This window comes from Barbus barbus (genome assembly GCF_936440315.1).
Source record: "Barbus barbus genome assembly, chromosome: 41".
In the NCBI taxonomy this organism is placed as follows: Eukaryota; Metazoa; Chordata; class Actinopteri; order Cypriniformes; family Cyprinidae; genus Barbus; species Barbus barbus.
In genome coordinates, this window is record NC_136719.1 from 24,441,960 (window position 1) to 24,460,838 (window position 18,879).

At 35.1% G+C, this 18,879-nt stretch overlaps 2 protein-coding genes across 4 annotated transcripts in view; both read right to left on the reverse strand.

Annotated features, from left to right (window-relative positions):
• Window positions 1-749: 749 nt before the first annotated feature.
• LOC306860113 (C4b-binding protein alpha chain-like) lies at window positions 750-9,917 on the reverse strand. 2 transcript variants are annotated; one of them, XM_079401652.1, is made up of 11 exons: window positions 9,731-9,896; window positions 8,570-8,776; window positions 8,382-8,478; window positions 8,095-8,168; window positions 7,587-7,772; window positions 6,854-7,042; window positions 6,573-6,758; window positions 5,269-5,365; window positions 4,773-4,846; window positions 4,442-4,621; window positions 750-1,419 (listed from the first exon to the last, which is right to left on the reverse strand). In XM_079401652.1, exons 1-11 carry the CDS (start codon window positions 9,780-9,782, stop codon window positions 1,238-1,240), a joined length of 1,524 nt encoding a protein of 507 aa, XP_079257778.1. In that variant the 5' UTR covers window positions 9,783-9,896; the 3' UTR covers window positions 750-1,237. The 2 variants fall into 2 exon arrangements, with proteins under 2 accessions (XP_079257778.1, XP_079257777.1); XM_079401651.1 differs by having other exon boundaries at window positions 798-1,419; window positions 6,839-7,042; window positions 9,731-9,917.
• Window positions 9,918-12,319: 2,402 nt separating this feature from the next.
• Window positions 12,320-18,879, reverse strand: part of LOC306860763 (6-phosphofructo-2-kinase/fructose-2,6-bisphosphatase 2-like) — a 29,826-nt gene continuing 23,266 nt past the window's right edge. The window contains exons 13-18 of one of the 2 annotated variants that reach the window (XR_013783414.1): window positions 18,813-18,875; window positions 18,061-18,125; window positions 16,296-16,478; window positions 14,844-15,209; window positions 14,564-14,622; window positions 12,320-13,272 (exon numbers count right to left, since the gene is read on the reverse strand). Coding sequence is in view for 1 of the 2 variants with exons in the window: in XM_079402652.1 (XP_079258778.1) it covers window positions 15,156-15,209; window positions 16,296-16,478; window positions 18,061-18,125; window positions 18,813-18,875 (365 nt within the window). In the remaining variant the exon portion in view is untranslated. Of the gene's footprint in view, window positions 13,273-13,643; window positions 15,210-16,295; window positions 16,479-18,060; window positions 18,126-18,812; window positions 18,876-18,879 lie in introns of those variants that run through there. The other variant, XM_079402652.1, reaches the window with a different exon arrangement.

The window sequence follows — 18,879 nt, forward strand, 5'->3', positions numbered from 1 at the left end:
TTGATTTCTTTACATGTATACAGAAAAAAGTCACCGGAACAGAAGCAAAAAAATATAAGATTTAAATAAAAGTAAACAATAATAATAATAATAATAATAGTAAATTTAAAAAAAAAATTACTTTGATATTTAAAAATTTTTTTGATATTTTTTTGATATATAAAAAAATTATAATAATTTAAATAGTAAATAATAAAAGTATCCACAATGCAGTAGTGCGCGTAAATATAGCTAAACTTATTCCTTCATTATTTCAGAATATTTTGTTTTGCCGTTAATGTTTTTATCCACCTGGGAAAAATTACCAATATTAATAAAAATATGACTATAAAATATATTTATAATTTTACAAAGTCGTTGTTATAGGCACAGCAGTGTAGGCAATCTCAATCAACCGTGATTAGATAAACAGCCCCAATAGGGTCAAGGATATTATTCATAAAAATAATTCATAGTTACGAGACTAAAATATTAAGGACATAAATTATTTTTACTAAGCAAATTCATTAAGAATAGATCACCTGAAAATGATAACCTTTCTGTCATAAACTATGGCCGACTTTCTTCCGTGGATTGTTCACATGTCATTAATATTAATATCAAATCAACAACTCAATTACATAAGATTAAGCATTAAAACAGTTCTTTCATACTTCAAAATAAGTTGTTGTAGAAAATGCCTCAGACGACCTCTGTTCCCTCTTCTTCCACTCAGAACTGAAGTGTTTTCCGTTTCTGATCCCAAACATATATAATATACATTTATTTTTTGAACAGGATTGAAATACTGAAAAATTCAAACGCTAACCACTTTGCATTTTTATTATAAGAGTTTAGGGTAAAGCACAGTATCATAATTTATTACAGATAGAATATCCATACAGTATAGCCTATATGGATTTTTTTTGGTAACATAAATTGCTTACTGCCAATTTTGTGCTAATTAAATAACCAAGCTTTTCTGGTCTCATTCTCTTTTTCATATATTAAAAAAAGGGCTACTACTGCTACTACTAAAGTAACAGAAAATATCAAAATATAAAATATTATTTGTAAAAAAAAAAAAAGAGAGCTACTTTTGCAACAATATATAGTCTGAGTAAATATTTACTAGCGTTATGCTCATTTTAATGAAATACATGAAAAGAAATAAGCTTCATTATGACTCTGAGACAGCCAGCTGTATTGATTCTGTCTGTTGAATATTTGTTTGTTTCATCGCTCCATGTGCAGATTTCTACACACATTCTGGAAGTTTTGGAATCCATTCCCCATCTGGGCCACAGGTGACAAAACTCTCTCCTGTAAGCCTTAAACCAGGATTGCAGGCGATTGTCACTGTGTTCCCGTATTTATAGACTGCCCTAAAACCCCTCATTCTTGATCCACCTGGCACATGTGGGCTAGGACAGACAATGTCTGAAAAGCACAGCAAATAGTCTATCAATTCATTTATGCATTCATGTCTGACAATTAATTTGAGAGAACATACTAAATGTAAATTTTGTGATATCAAAGGGACCACAGAAATATTTGATTGTATATACACTTACATACATACACACATATATATATATACACTGAACAAAATCTTAAGAAACAATAGAAGTATTCGCATTTCGCGCTGGTGGATCGCAACCAGGTTGTAAGTACTGCTTCAAAATGCCTAAAGAAGAAACAGGAGCAAGAGACAAAAAGTAGAGTATAGGAACTTTATTGAAAACTGCATTTAAACTGAAACAGGCTGTTTATCAGCTGATCAAAAGTTTAAGACCACAGCCTTAAAAAGTTCAAATCTGTGCAAAAATATGTCTTTCATGTCATTATCCTTCAGGCAGTCACACTGTCATGACCTCCTGATGGCAAAACGTCTTTCTGTCTTTGAACGTGGCAGGATGGTTGAGCTGCCGAGGTTGGGCGCAGTAAGACAGTCATTTTAAATTTCTGAAAAGACCCTGAGAGTTATGGGACAAAAATATCAAGTAGTAGACCCAAAAAAATCTTCACAGCACTGCGCCAGAGGATCCGACGGGCTGTCTTGAAGACACAGGCCGATTCTTGACCCAAATTAAGGCCCTTACTGATGCCAACTGCAGCCCAATAACCATAAGACAGCATCTGCGAGAGAAGGGCTTCAAGAACAAAAAACGTCTTCAAAGGCCATCTCCTCCCACGCCACAAACTTGCCCGTTTGGAATTTGCAAGGGAGCACCAAACATGGGACATTAAAAAGGTGGAAAAAGTTTTATTCTCTGATGAGAAAAAAATGAACCTGGACGGTCCTGATGGCTTCCAACGTTACTGGCATGACAAGGAGATCCCACTGGAGATGTTTTCTACAGAGCACAGTGGAGGAGGCTCCATCATGATCTGGGGTGCTCTTTCCTTGGAGCTTCAGGTTGTGCAGCAGGCATCCCTCACGACTGAGGGCCGTCTTCTGTGTGGTAATGACTGGGTCATTCAACAGGACAACGCTGCAGTTCACAACAACCGCCTGATGAAGGACCTCTTCCAGGAGAATAACGCCGCTCTTTTGGACCATCCTGCATGTTTCACTGATCTTTTTTGGGTCTACCGCTTGACTTTTTTGTCCCATAACTCTCAGGATCTTTTCAGAAACTTACTGCGTCCAACCTCGGCAGTGATGGCGCATTGTGCGCGTCCTTGCTTGTGCAGCTCAACCATCCTGCCACGTTCAAAGACAGAAAGACGTTTAGCCATCAGGAGGTCATGACAGTGTGACTGCCTGAAGGATAATGACATGAAAGACATATTTTTGCACAGATTTGAACTTTTTAAGGCTGTGGTCTTAAACTTTTGATCAGCTGATAAACAGCCTGTTTGAGTTTAAATGCTGTTTTCAATAAATTGCCTATTCTCTACTTCCTCGTTTTTTCTCGCATTGACTACTGCAATGCACTTCTTGCTGGGGTTCCTAAAACCACACTTAATAAATTGCAATGTATGCAAAACTCAGCTGCTAGGATCCTGACTGGTGCCAGGAAAAATGAGCATAACACCAATTCTAAAGTCTTTGCATTGGCTCCCGGTCAGGTTCAGAGTGGATTTTAAAAATCTTATGCTCACATATAAGGCACTGCATGGTCTGGCCCCTCAATATCTGTCTGCTCTTTTAACTTTATATACACCCAAGCGTCATTTACGATCCTCACAAGCTGGTGTATTGGTAGTTCCTCAGACACGGTTGTGCTCTGTAGGGGACAGGGCTTTCTCTTCCTACGCTCCCAGGCTTTGGAATGCACTCCCTATAGATGCACAGAATTTAAGCAGTTTTAAGTCTCATTTAAAAACTTTCTCTTGACTATTTTGATCTTAAGTTATATCTTAGTTTGTTTTTAATTGGTCTTGTTTGTGTGGATTTTTACTTGTTTGTTTTGTTATGTAAAGCTCTTTGAGAAACTGTTTTTAAGGCGCTATATAAAAATAAAGTTATTATTAGCTCCTGTTTCTTCTTCTGGCATTTTGAAGCAGTACTTACAACCTGGTTACGATCCACCAGCGCGAAATGCAAATACTTGTAATGTTTCCGCAGGTCTTAAGATTTTGTTCAGGAGTGTACATATATATATGAACATTGGTTTTTGTCGCCAACATTAGGCATTTTACCTTCTATGTATTATGTTTTAAAGAAATATATATACATATAAAGTAAATAAATAAACAGTGAATTAAGTAAATAAGTAAATCAAAATAAATTTTAAAACCTTAAAATAATAGATAAATAAAATAGTGTTGTAAAGTGATTAATCCCGATTAATCGCATCCAAAATAAAAGTTTTTCTTTACATAATATATGCGTGTACCGTGTATATTTATTATGTATATATAAATACGCACATATACAGCACATATTTACATGTATGTTTATATTCATATAATTGATATTATATATAAATATATTTAAAATATAAACAAGATATTTTCCTTATATACATGCATGTGTGTGTATTTATATATATATAATAATTATACACAGTACACACACATATATTATGCAAACTATTTTTTTTATTTTAGATGCGATTAATTGCGATTAATCGTTTGACAGCACTAAAATAAAATCAAAGTAAATTAAATAAATAAAAAAGTAAATAAATATATAAAATACAAAAATAAATTACATAAAAATCGAAAAGTAAATAAAAAAACAAAAACAAAGTAAATAAAAGCAATAGAAAGTAAAAAAAAATAAAAATATTACAAATTAAAACAACTAAATAAAATTTCTCCAGAAAGTTAAAAAACGTTGAGCCCTTTATGAATATATGGCCACCAAATCAACATTGTGCACAGCAGAAACTAGTTATAGTTAGTAGATAATTTTAACCCATCTTACCCTACCTGAAAACTTAAATATCTTGAAATACACAACTATATAGTCTTGTGGTCAATATTCAAAGACCACTCTTTATATGCGTACCTTTGCACTCAGGAGGAGGAGCGCTCCAGGTGCCGCTCTTGGTGCAGTAAATCTCTCTCTCACCGATCAGAGCTCCGGTACGGCAGTGATAGGACAACACGTGGCCAAAGGGAACATGGTCATATATGGGGTCCAACATCTCAGCGTGCTTGACCTCTGGAGGTGGAGGACAGTGCACAGCTGCAAAACACACATATATCATCCATCTATGAGACAGATGTAGTCCATGTACAGTAGCAAGCTAAATCCATAGGCATTTGGTTTGCAGTATTTGAAATCATGCTATACAACATAAAAAAAAAATTGACAAAATCTCAGAAAACAGTCATACGTTCACATATAGGGCTCCTTGCATCCCAGCCTCCATCCCTGCAGAGCCGCACTTTTGGTCCAATCAGCTCATACCTAACGAAAGCCAAAAGTAAAAAAGGTGGATGAATGTCTAATAAAATGAAACCAGCATCCAGGCTTTTGGCATTTTTAAAAACAATGATGCCATAGAAGAACCATTCTCCACCAACTCCAGTCCATCAATGAATATCTTGTGAAGTGAAAATCTGCATGTTTGTAAGAAACATATCCATCATTAAGACACAGCTTTTGTCTTCTCAAGATGTTAACTGATGGACTGGAGACGTGTGGATTATTGTGATGTTTTTATCAGCTGTTTGGTCTCATTCTGACGGCACCCATTCACTGCAGAGGATCCATTAGTGAGCAAGTGATATAATGCTACATTTCTCCAAATCTGATGAAGAAACAAACTCATCTGCATCTAAAAACAGAAGTGAGAATGCACTTGTATCATAACCGCTGCTGTGTCTCACCCTTCTTGACAGACGGCTGTAGCCGAATCTCCAAATGACACGCCTGTGTACTCGAACCGGCCATCGGAAATCTCTCCAGCAGATCCACATTTCTTCCCTTTTGATGTAAAAAATAGTTAGATTCTTCCAACACATCAGGAAAGCCATGACCAGCATAAATCCAACAAGATTTCATCATTTATCAAAGATTACTGGAACAAAAAAAAAAGACTGCTTCACAACACCATCTTTTGATGTTAATAACCTTGAAAAGCAGACGTTCTCTCTTATCGTTTATTGTAGATATTTGTACTGGAAAACAAGACAAGTACCGAGGAAGAAAATCATTTTTGAAGTGTGCTATTGTTTAATCTTATGATTTTGTGGTTTTAAGGGATATTTGTCTTCTAGAGTTAAAGATTTTTTTGTTGAAAAAATCATGAAAACTTTAAATATTTTTCTTTTTTAATTGAATGTATTTTTCTGACCATATTTGCAGACTTTTTTCTTATTCTAAGCAAAAAGTCACTTAATTTTGATCTTTTTTTTAGAACAAGACTTAATATCTTAAGTTATTTTTCTTCTCAAGTAAATATATTTTGATTCCAGAATTTGTGGTACTGAAAAACAAGATTTTTTTTTTTTTAATTGAGAAATTGTTTTTTGCAGTGCAAGCATTGCAAGAGCAAGGAAAATAACAGATAAAACTAGGTAATATAATAAAAATGATGAAATTATGAAATTAAACCCTGGACCACAAAACCAGTCTCAAGTCGCACAGATAAATTTTGTAGCAATAGCCAACAATATATGGGTCATACAATGCCAACAATGCATGGGTCAAAATTATTGGTTTTTAAAATCATTAGGCTATTAAGTAAAGATCATGTTCCATGGAGATATTTTGTACATTTACAACCGTAAATATATCAAAACTTAATTTTTGATTAGTAATATGCATTGCTAAGAACATAATTTGGACAAATTTAAAGGCAATTTTCTCAATATTTAGATTTTTTTTGCACACTTTTTTTAAATAGTTGTATCTCAGCCAAATATTGATGTTACAAACCATACATCATCTGAAAGCTGAATAAATAAGCTTTCCATTGATGTATAGATCTCAATTTAAAACAATTTACCCTTATGACCCATATGTGATAAATTAATATATTATTCAATGAATTATATAATTAAATGATTACTAAATAAAATGATAAAAGAAAACACCACAAATGTATGGTTGCTGTCTCTACAACTAATAATGCTTAGATTCTTCGATATAGAAAGTGGGAGCAAATGAAGTTAAGAGTCCTCTGGCGTACTTTCACATCGGAGCTGCGGGTTTGTCCACTGGCCGTTCTGGCAGCGTATACTGGTACTTCCTCCGACCCGCCTGTATCCTATACTGCATTTGTAGACAATGCGAGCACCGGACGGATACTCTCTCAGCTTGGAGGACCTGTCTCTGGGAAAAGCGTGAGGGTATGATGGAGCTGGACCACATTTACCTGTGAGAGAACCAAGCTGTATTCAATATGCAAAAGTACCATATTTATTTCTGAGATTATATATACAAATACACACTCACAGACTTTTAATGTACCTGTAATCCTTTTAGGGCGACACTCAGGCAAGGCCTGCCATTGGCCGTCTGGTCCACACGTGACCTGTGCTGGGCCAATCAGATCAAAGCCCTCGTTACAGGTGATGTCTACAGTGTCTTTGGGTTTGTACACCCTAGATCCAGGTCTTATCCTCCCGTTTGCCACAGCAGGTGCAGAACAGGTGATCACTGATAATGAACAGGAGTAGAAAATACTCTTATTGTTTTTATTTGTAGTGAAAAACACAATTAGCATTCATATGCATGCATGTAGGCATTCTTGTATTAAACGTGTCTTTATGTGACATTTAAGGTTTTAAAGTTCCAATTTGGAGGGTTCATGAATTTGATTGGGAACATCTTCTTCTTCATCAGGATGACATTTTGAAGGTGTTAACGGTATCAGGTTAAAATGACTCAGTAGTCACACTATTAAAGATTATCAGCTTTTGTGTGATACAATGGTTCATAAAACATCATCTGTATACACTTTGGCTCCTTTGGGTGCCATTATTTTGCGTGACATGTGAAAACTCCAGATCTGATGAATCCTTCAATGCAGGTGACAGATATGGACTCTCTCGGTATGTAATTAGAATTCTGCTCAACTATCACTGTCCCGTTATCCTGTTCAATGTTAAAGTGCAAGAAACTGCTTTTAGCGAGCAGCGTTAACTCTTTGTATCTGTTGAAAGAGAGCATTCAAACCAAGTGTGAAAACAGCATAAAATACCTTTCGAACACACAGGCAATCCTTGCCATTGGCCGTCTGGTCCACATGAGACCTGTGGCGAGCCAATCAGATCAAATCCCTCACTGCAGACGACGTTTACAGTGTCTTGGGGTGCGTACTGTGTCCTTTCTCCAGGTTTTATCTGTCTGTTTGCCACAGCAGGTGCTGAACAGATGATCTTTGACACTAAACCAGAAGGAAAAAACAACCGATTGTGCCAAAATCATGACTTCTGATGATCAATTACAAGAATCTGCCACGAGAGGGCAACATTAAACTGCAGGGCCAGTTTGTTTTCCACAAATCTTGGAAAACCAACCTTTAGGGATTTACTGCCATACAATCCTCTTACTTCTAAAACACTGTAAGACTCTGTTGAAACGGCTACTGCATTACACTTTTGTCACAGTATTTTGATGAGCATGACCGTTAGAAACTTGTGGAGTGTTATAATAAAACTAAGGTAAATCTTTGTGATGATTTTAACATGTCAAAGGGTTAAACTCACCCTCACAGATGGGGTCCATCCCATTCCAACCTATTTCTGTACACATACGGGCGCCTTCTCCTCTCAAAACATATCTGAATGAGAAAACAATTATATTAACATCATTTAAGGGAAACATTATTGGTCTGCTTTAGTAAACCATTTAGTAGAGGGAGATCTAGAACAATCTATTTGATGCTGAACCAGGTCAAAAGGAAAAGCAACTCTTTCTATTTATTATCAATGAACCATGTTTTCACCAATGTATGGCCTGCAACCTTAAAAAAAAGAAAATAAGATTCATTTACCCTTCATTACACACAGCAATGGCCTTATCGCCAAATGATCGCCCTTCTTGATTGTATTGCCCGTTCTCTATGTCACCCAGCGCATTGCACTTCTTCTCTGAGAGAATAAATCAGAATATATGAAAACCTGGAGCACAATGAAGGAGTAAAAGAGATATGTTAGAGGTAGATAAACAGATGCATCTTACTTTCACATATCATGTTCAAGGTTGTCCATTGTCCTTGCATGCATTGTGATGTTCGACTTCCTGCTGCTGGCACGTAACCCAGGGCACATTTATACATCACCTTATCTCCACCATTGAACTTTTCTTTTTGGAGATATTTTTCAAGCAGCTGCTTGTCGGGATATTTTGTTGGTTCGCCACATCGAGTGGGACTATGTCTTTGAGATACTGAAATTGACAGTTTCAAAGCACAGCTCAACAACAAAAACGCAGTTACATCATTTTCTTCAACAGTTCTGTTCATTGTTATGCATGTTGGCGGTCATACTAAAAATAACGTATGCTTGCTATTAAATCACTTCAATAATTAACAATATGATGCTACTGATAGTCTGTGAAAAGGAGAATAGAGTAGCTATGACCTGAAACTTGAAGACATATTACCCTGATAGCACACGTACATCTCGGAGACGTATATTTGACATCTGCATTACATCTACAAGACGTATTATTTAGGGTGTTTGCTCATCTGCAATACGTCTTTAGAATGTTTCCTCTTAGATGTCAAATAGACGTCTATTAGATGCATTTAATATGTTTATGACTTCGAATGTATGTAAAAGTGACATCTTACAGACGTCTTCCAGATCAAGAGATCTTTAACAGACATCTTGCAGATTTGCTTCTGTAATACGAATTTGCGAAAAAATCCTAATTTAACATCTTAAACTAAGACCTAAGATAAGAAGTACATGTGCTATCTGCAACTTATGACTCCAGTTGATAAGAAATCTATTTTAAACGTGTGGTTAAGGAAGAAATCTCTAAGTTATGTACAAGACAACAACTCCAGCTGTTAGACTTATAACTTATATGAATTTAATGTTTAACTTTACGCCTATATGCATCCACAGCATGCATTTTGTATCTTGCAGTAGCACTGAATATTGCTAAAACTGCTTAGAAATTAAGGATTACTAAATAACCTACCTGAGGAGTGACCATCAAACTAGACATTAGGCTAGTTAAACACATAACCAATTAAATGAATAGTCTTTCATTCAAACATAATGTGTGTAAATACAATATTTTCAAGTGGCTGGAAGAGCAAATAAAGACGCGTCGTGGAGCGTTTGGTGATTATAACGATCCAGTTTATTTGAAAAAGTTAATGTTACTCACCGACAAAGTGCGCAAACACAAGTATGAGTATATTCCTCCAAACAAGAGCCATATTGACGGATAACTGCAGATGAACTGAAGGAAGTGCTTATATTACAGAAGCCCTGTCAGCTCCGCCTGCAGCAGCTTCATCTACATTAACTAGCTTAGTAGGGGAGAGTGGGGTAATGTGAGACACCCCCTGTATCTAGGCAATGGAACACATTTGTGGTCATGTGACCATTATGTTTTCAAGCCCCTCCCATTTCACCTTGGCCATGAAGGAGTGGACCTCATGGTGCTGTGGTAAGCATGTTTTTTTCACACAAATATTTTTTTTTGCATGTAAAAGTAAATTTTCTTGCTGTCAACTTAATCAACTGTTGTGCCAAAGCAAATTGATTCAGGTAGAAAAACTTATATCATACATGTTGATGAACTACCAACATATAAAACCATGTGATGATGCTAGCTGAAGATTACCCTAAATTGGTAAGAGAGATTGTTTTTTTCAAAAATGTGGCGGTGGGGTAAAGTGAGACAAATGCTATGGGGTAAAGTGAGACATGAGGCACAAGTTAAGTTTAGTCTTAAACATATTTTAATGTAATATTACATTACATATGTTTTATTTTTAATGTCATAAACATTGTAGAAAAGCCATCATGCCAAGGCAATACACCAGGAAGACAACCTGGGGCAAAACACCCCTCGAGGAGATGGAGAGTGCAGCCGCTGAGGTCAAGGAAGGAAAGAAGTCTATAAGAGCAGCTGCAAGGGACAGAAATATTGACAAGTCAAGCCTCCTAAGATTCATAAAGAAAAAAGAGAAAGGGGAAGTAAAATCAGTAGCCTGGGGTGCAGTAGCTGAGGCAAAGAGAATATTCACAGACAAGATGGCACTTAACTGGACTTCCTCCAGTTAAGTGCCATCAACTGGCATTTGAATACGCAGAGAAAAACAATATCCCTGTCCCTGCCAATTGGACAAAGACACAATGTGCAGGACTTGTGAATGAGGCCTTCATGTCAGCAGTGACACCACGCAACATCACTTCTGGATTTAGGTCCTCTGGGATTTTCCCATATAACCGAGAAATTTTCCCTGATGAAGCGTTTGCACCGTCCATTGTGTCAGACCGGCCAAACCCTGAGCTGCAGCCTGTCACTGCAGATGATCCGGATGGTCCACCCCCTGCAGATGAACCACCCGCAGCAGATAATGCACTCGCTGATGCTAATCCATCCACTGCGCATGGTCCACATGGATGTGCCTCGCCAGCTGACTCAGATGTGCCACGTGTTCCCAGCCGACCTGGATATGTGTCTCCTCGTGAAATCCTACCACTTCCCAAATGTCCCCCCAGAACACAAACCAAACGAAAGCGTGTGAAGACAGCCATCCTAACTGATACCCCTGAGAAGCAGGCAATTGAAAAGGCTTATAAAGAAAGACAAAAGAAACTGGCAGGGAAAAAGCAAAAAAATAGCAAAGGAAAGGGAAAACCAAAAAAGAAAGCAACCAAAAAGAATATCATAGTTAGCAGCTCTGAGGAGAGTGATGTCCCTGTCTCAATTGATAATGTGTCTGACGAAGAGGATGAGAGAAGTGATCAAGGAAACACCGATCCGTCCGTGGGTGACTTTGTCATAGTTAACTTTGCAACCAAACACAGGAGCGTCCGTTACATTGGCATGGTTAAGAAAATTGAGGATGACTTAATTGACCAATCCCCATGATTCTGTTACTAGTCTGACATTAGTTCTGGAATGTGTGGTTGTCAAGCTAGCTGTCAGGATTCCAACTGTTACAACATGTGTTGTTATGGTAGTTTCAGAGTGGAAACTGTAAGTGGATCAGTTTACCCCCAGCTGGTTCACTTTACCCCCTTGATTTCTCTGGTGTGCCTCAGTTTACCCCTAAGCTGGGGTAAAGTGAGACACGACGACTTTTTTAAAAACACTCATATTTTCACTAACCTTCGTCCTGAATACATTCTGATAATTTCCATTGCTAGGAAACATCCTGAATTAATGGGAAATATGTAAATTTTACTGATATATCATTTTAGCTCGCTTAGAGGGGAGCAAATGTAAAAAATGTCTCACTTTACCCCACTCTCCCCTACGTAGGCTAATTACTAGTAGCTATTTTTAAATCAGCCTACTTTCTTAATTATTAATTCAATAGTGACTAGCGGCCGATATTATCCCATTTCTCTAGTATTATATTAAGTATACCTTTTATATTATCTACTGGGGCCGGTTGCATAAATCTAATCTAGACTAATCTAATCATCTAATTTTTTTTTTTTACTCTATTATTTCAGTTACGAAAAGGTAGATAGGTCTTGTTTGTATTGGGAAAGTTAGATTGGCAACTGCTAGTTCTTAAGATACAGTCTTAGCTTGGGAAGTTTATGCAACTGGCCCCTGCTGGTCTACTTTTTCCTTTGCCTGGTTTTAATTAGAAGATGGACAGTGAATTAATACTAGTAATCAGTTAATGAATAAAATGTCTCTGACACACATACATATATATATACATTTGTGTACATATATTTAAATAAATGTGTATATATTCTAAAACAGAATTTTTTTTTTTTCTTTGATAACAATGGCTATAGTTCAGAACTGGTAAATGTTTTGCAACATATCATTAAACATGCTTCTTTAGAGGATTTTCCACCTAGTGAATTATCGCTCCTTTATACTCCCAAGTCATATTTTGTATCTTCATAGATTAGATGTTAAAATAATACTAGGAGAAAATGAGAGCAACTCAATCAATGTCAATATACGGGTTTAAAACGATAAAGGGAAGTTTTATTTTACTTGCAACAGCCTAAATATTTGTTATCGTTTGTGATCCTTGAGACATTTTGGATTCACAGATGTTATCTTGGCAATACAGCGTCGTCCTTGATCGAGCTTGACCTAACAGAGGAACAAAATATTTCCAGTCTACACAAAACTTCTTATGACTATTATTATAACAACAATCTCTGCATTAGAGATAAGGCAAGCAGGCATTAGAGGTCAGGCCAGTAAGACGGGTCCAAACACTCACACCCAACCTTAAGAAAGACATGAACATTACTCCATCTGTTGTGGGTGGACTGCCATTTAAATGCATGTCACAGTTTCTGTCATTCATCCCTGACGGATCCTTTCCATCTTCAGGTTTTGATGGAGACAAAATGTGCCACAAATTTGATGTGTTTGCAACCTTGTTTTGCCTTGAACACGATTGGATCAAAATTACAAACTGAAATGATTTTCTCAGGAATTCAACATCCTTTAATCAGAGTACAGCCAAAAACTAAAATGACTGTATTTATTTTCCACCCATTTATCATAGTATTAGCAACTATTAACAATATTAATGACTCACTTGATGTTGTTTCAGGACAAGCTACAAATATTCTACAAAAAAGGAAACATTACTTATTTTCCAGAGCTTTGGGAACAAAAGTATCCAATGTTGTGATGCTCAAACCACCCTGCCTTTCCACGTCATGGCAGACCAGTCTGAACCAGAGCTGTTTGTGAGACTGTGGCCACTACGAAGGAAATGAAAACATTAATCATTCCACAACTTCAACCAGCCATTAACCACAGGAAAGAAAGGACAAAAGCCATAATTAAATCAAACTAAATTCACTCTTTTCAGGGTATCTTTTGTATCATTTTCACCAAAAATGCTTGGCTACATTAAACAAAAATAAAGTAAATAATTATTTAAAAAAAACAAAAAAAAACATGTAAACTAAATGCATATATGATTACTTCATGTAATATTTAACTTTAAAGTGCACACTCTAAGCTTATATATATATATTTTTTATTATTATTATTATTATATATGTATTTGTTGTTTTTCAGCAACATCTCATTTTAGTTGAAGTACTAGAATTTTTTTTTTTTTTTTTTTGAAGTACTAGAATAACAAACTATATAGACATAAGTGAAAAATGAACAAATTAAATTCAAAATATTAAAAACTATCAAATATCAGTGGTAGTAAAATAAGTTTAATTGCTATGTAAATGATAAAAACAATAAAATAAAAATTTGTACTTGCATTGACTGATTTTATTAGATCACAAAATGTTTATCAATAGATTAGCATGACATATATATTTAGTCATAATAACTATAACCGTGCTATAGATATTGTGATGCAATGAAACCAGAACAAAATATATTTTCTATCACACATTAAATGAAAATACAGGGCTAAAGGATTTTTTAGGCTTTGATTTGATTAGACTTTGGTTGCGAAGCAAAGGCACTTACAGATCTGATCATATTCGATCATGCAAATCTCTCATATTTACATTCAAACTAAATAAGCTGCAAGAAGCAACAGCAATGCAGCTGATAGGAACGTGTTCTTAACAGGCCATCGTATTCATAACATTCAACATACTTTGTGCGTATTAAAATCGGAAATGCAAAAATCTGACAACTTGAACTCAAATTATTACAAAACAATTTAAAATACCCTTTAAAAACATCCTTCCAGATCCGATGCAAGATAAAAGCATGCATAAATAACATTTTAACCTAAATGATAACTTATATAACAGTATGAGTTTCAATATTCTCAGTAGTATTAAACGCTCTTGCACATCCATTGAAAAACCACTGACAAGATAACTATAATTAATGATTCTGTGCGTATGTTTTAAGAAGCAAACGATGACAGGACACATTCGTTAAAGACTGAATCCAGTTTCACTTATTTATAACAAATAAAAGAGTTATTTATAAGAACTACCCTGATGTTCCTGTCCAAAATTATAGAAAGTTTGACGGGAGAAAAACCAGCATAACATAAATTTCACGAACCTTTCCTCTGTCACAGGACCTATGACATCATACGACCCCAAGATATTCAATAAGACATTCTGCACAAAAATCAAAACCAGAAAGTAAACTGTAAATACATGAGAAAATAACGACAGCAAGAACATCACAGATAATTAACAGCTAATATCATAATTATACAAATATTTACACAATATCCAATTAAATTTGGCAATCAGTACGAATGCAGTACGAAGAAAAGAGCACAAAACAGATGTAACGACAATCACAACAAGTGCTTGAATGTTCCCTTCTTTCTTACTTCAGTGCGCTGTCTCTTTAAATATTCTAATCAGCTTAACTGGTACAAGCCACGCCCACTCAATCAGTTCATCTGCGCTCTAACTGGTCCCTCGAGCTGTCAATCTGCTCAACAGTGTGAGTGAATCTTCCTTGCATTAAGTGTTGCGTGTTAGCGCTTGTGGACGGATGAGGGTTGAGGCGTCGCTGGCGCGGTTAACGTTACATAAAGCAGTGTTCACATGTGCTGATTTTGAGCGGGTGTCAACATTTGAATCATGTCTGGAGAAAACGTTTAATCTGTGACGGGCGTCACACAGCTTTGTTTGTGTCGTCACTCTTGGATGGCGTCTCTCGAGTCTGACGGGGCGAAGCAGTTCAGTGTTTCCTGTAAGACAGAGCACAAAGGTTACTCTGTTGATGTTACAACATAAATAATGCTTGAGACTCTTAACTAAATATATTTAGAATATTTTTGTGGATGTTTTTTCAGGATTCTGTGATGATCAGAAAATTAAAAAGAACAGCTTTTAAAAATATAATTTATTGCTGTATTTTCAGCATCATTACTCCAGTGTCACATGACCCTTCAGAAATCATTCTAATATTTTAATGTGCTGCTCAGAAAACATTTATTATTATTATTTTTGTATTATGTTGAAAACAAAACAGCTATAGATTTTTACAGGTTTATTTAATGAATGGAAAGTTCAGAAGAACAGCATTTATCTGAAATAGAAATCTTTTGTAACATTATAAGATGTCTTTATCATCTGCATCCTTGCTAAATAAAAGTATAATTCCTAATAATTTTATTTTCAAAAAAAAAAAAAATACTGACTCCAAGCTTTTGAATGGTATATAGTGTATATTGTTACAAAAGCTTCTTCTATATTAGATAAATGCTGATCTTTGGATCTTTCTATTCATCAAAGAATCCTGAAAAAAAAGTATTCAACCATTTTAAATATTGATAATAATAATAATGTTTCTTGAGTAGCAAATCAGAATATTATACTGATTTCTGAAGGATCATGTGACACTGAAGACTGGAGTAATGATGCGGAAAATACAGCTTTGATCACAGAAATAAATTAAATTATAAAATATATCATCAATAATTAATAATAATTTTATTCCGGTCCTCACAGACTAATTTTCACAAAATAAATCAAATATATTCAAATAGAAAGCAGTTATTTTAAATAGTAAAAATATTTCACAATATTACTGCTTTAGCTGTATTTTGGATCAAATAAATTCAGGCTTGGTGAGCAGAAGAGACTTCTTATAAAAAAAAAAAAAAAAACTTTTGACTGGTAGTGTATGTTTCATTTTAAAACATAAAATCAAATATCTATCAGCATTTGGGTCAGAACTGTGGCTGTTTTCTGTTTTATGTTGTCAGTGTGTTTTTGGGATCTAGATCTCAGTGAGCTCTTAATGTGATTTACAACACTAACACAGAACTAACCAGGCTCTCGCTCATCTCCTCGCTTTCCTGCGCCTCAGGGAATTGCGAGGTTGATAAAGCAGGAACGCTCACTAAGCGGGGCGGGTCGCCGACGCTGAAGAGCCGGGGCCGCTTGACCTGATCCTCACTAGACAGTGGCGTAAAGCTGTTCCTCCTCAGCAGCACTTCCTTTCTGGAGCTTCCCTGATAACACACAATGTAAGTATCAGGTACAGCATGTGGCTGAAGACTCGGACAAAAGCCATGTTTATAAAGGGCTATATTTCAAAGTTTCTTGCATAATAATGTAGTTTTTCAAGACTATTTCCACCTTCTCTCTGAGTCTTACAATGAAACAGACTGTTGTGGCTATTATAGCTCTTAGACTTCTATATGTAAATGACATCTGTTGTGATTGGCTAACGGCTTTGCATGTGAAATTAGTGTTGATGTGTAAATATGTTTGTTTTTTTCTGGAATGCATCCTACTGATTATCATCATATGTATTATATGTTCTTCTAATTCCTTAAACATGTTAAACCAATTTGTTATTTTTATGATTATTTCTGTTTATTTTTATATTTTTCACATTTTTTGGTTTTATGCACCTGATTATTTAAAAAAAAACACTTTTTTTATTTTTTTTAAACACTTTGAATTACCAATGCATATGAAATAATATTTTTAAATAAACTTGCTTTGCCTTAATGTGTTTTGATATTATAACGGTGACAATTTCTAAGCTTAGTTTCTTAAAGAGTCTCAAAAAATAAATAGTAAAAAAAAATCCAGGACACATTTCACCAATTAAAACGAGAATAAGAAATTACAGCTAACACTTTACTTAAAGCCTGTATGTATAATGCATTATAAAGGTATTCATAATGTCCATGGTAATGCATTTAATATATTATAACTGTGGTTAGAATTATTCATGAGATCATCCAATGCATTATGAGGTGCATTACAAGGCATAATTAATGCATTAAAACTACTTTTACGATGCATTATACATAAAAGTAAAATGTAACCAAATTATATTTTGCATGAAGAAAATAAGACTTCTTTTTAGTACGAATAAGATTTATGCTAAATTATGCTAAATTTTAATGAAGGGAGGAAAAAAATTTTCACCTGAAAATCTTTTGGAGTTGTATAAGTCAACTTATTACATCATCAACAGCTCTTTTTTGTTGTTGTTCCTTCTGTTTTCCATGTTATATAAGCTCTATAAAAAAACTAAACATGTTGATGCACATTAAATTAAAGCTCAGGCTGGAGGGAAACTTCACCGACTGCCGCCCAACAGAAGATGCTGATCTCATCCTATAACTACCGATCCAAAATAATGTCCAGCCATAAATCAGATCTATTCTGAGACGGGGTGAGAATCTCTCCACCACAGACCTGTGGTTTGTGTGTTTTAGGCAAACTCACACCTACAGACTTACACTGCAAAAACAGACCACTCTGCAGGCCTTTAGCGCTCTGTTAAAAGAGTTCAAGAGGTTATTCTTGCTTTGAGTCTCCTCCACTGCTGATTTACTCAAGCTCTTTGTGCTGACAGACCGCGAGATCACAGGACACATATGATTCCAAAAATATCATAACAGAATAAACATCCAGAATCATTCTGCACAAATTAACTTGTGTGATGTTTGAGAACTTATTTTCCCTAAAGAAGAGAAACAGCATGCTACTAAATGCTAGCTAGTAATAACAGTGAAGCCTGTTTTAACAAACAGCACAAACGGTTAGTCTGGTAAAGGTTATGCTTCTCCTTACGAGTGGTCTGTCCCGGTGTGTGTTCACAGCTTCTACTTTCAGGTCAAATATGTCCACTTTACAGCCTGCAACAGAAAACAAACAATCTGAATGTTACTCGAGTATTTAAATCTCTTAAAAAACATTATATATGCATAAATTAATATAAACTATTTATTTATTTATATTGTATTTATATTTTAGGCCTGTCAGTCGATTAAAATTTTTAATCTGATTAATTACATGATGTTTTGAATAATTAATCGCAAATTAAATGTGACTGAAAATACCCACAAAAGATTATTTAAAGCTATTTTTGTGTTAAATTAGAAAGTATTATGTGTAAATATGAGAAAAACATATACAGGGGCATTTTTTTGCACCAGTATCTTGAATTTTATGGTATAACTGCATTTATGGATTTGTTGACCTGCATCATATTTGTCAACTATGTGAAATATAAGATGACATACAGGTCTAGGGGCGGGGCGGGGCGGGGCGGGGCCCTTTTATTAAATATTTATTTAAATAAGTTTAGATTTCAACAGATTTTATTTTCATTTATAAAAAAAAATCAAATTTAAATACATAAATATATATACTGTATTATTATATAATATTATATATGTATAGTATACAATCTAATATATTATAATATGCATATAATCTGTTATAGTATTATATTATAGATCATCTTTTAATATATTTATTAAACCAGAAAACATAAATTATTGCTCTTTTAGATGGGCCTAAGTGAATGAAACCGCACATACCATAAGCCACTGGGGTGAGTTTCAGGACCACATGGAGGGGGCACTTCAGATACGGCAAATCATCTGT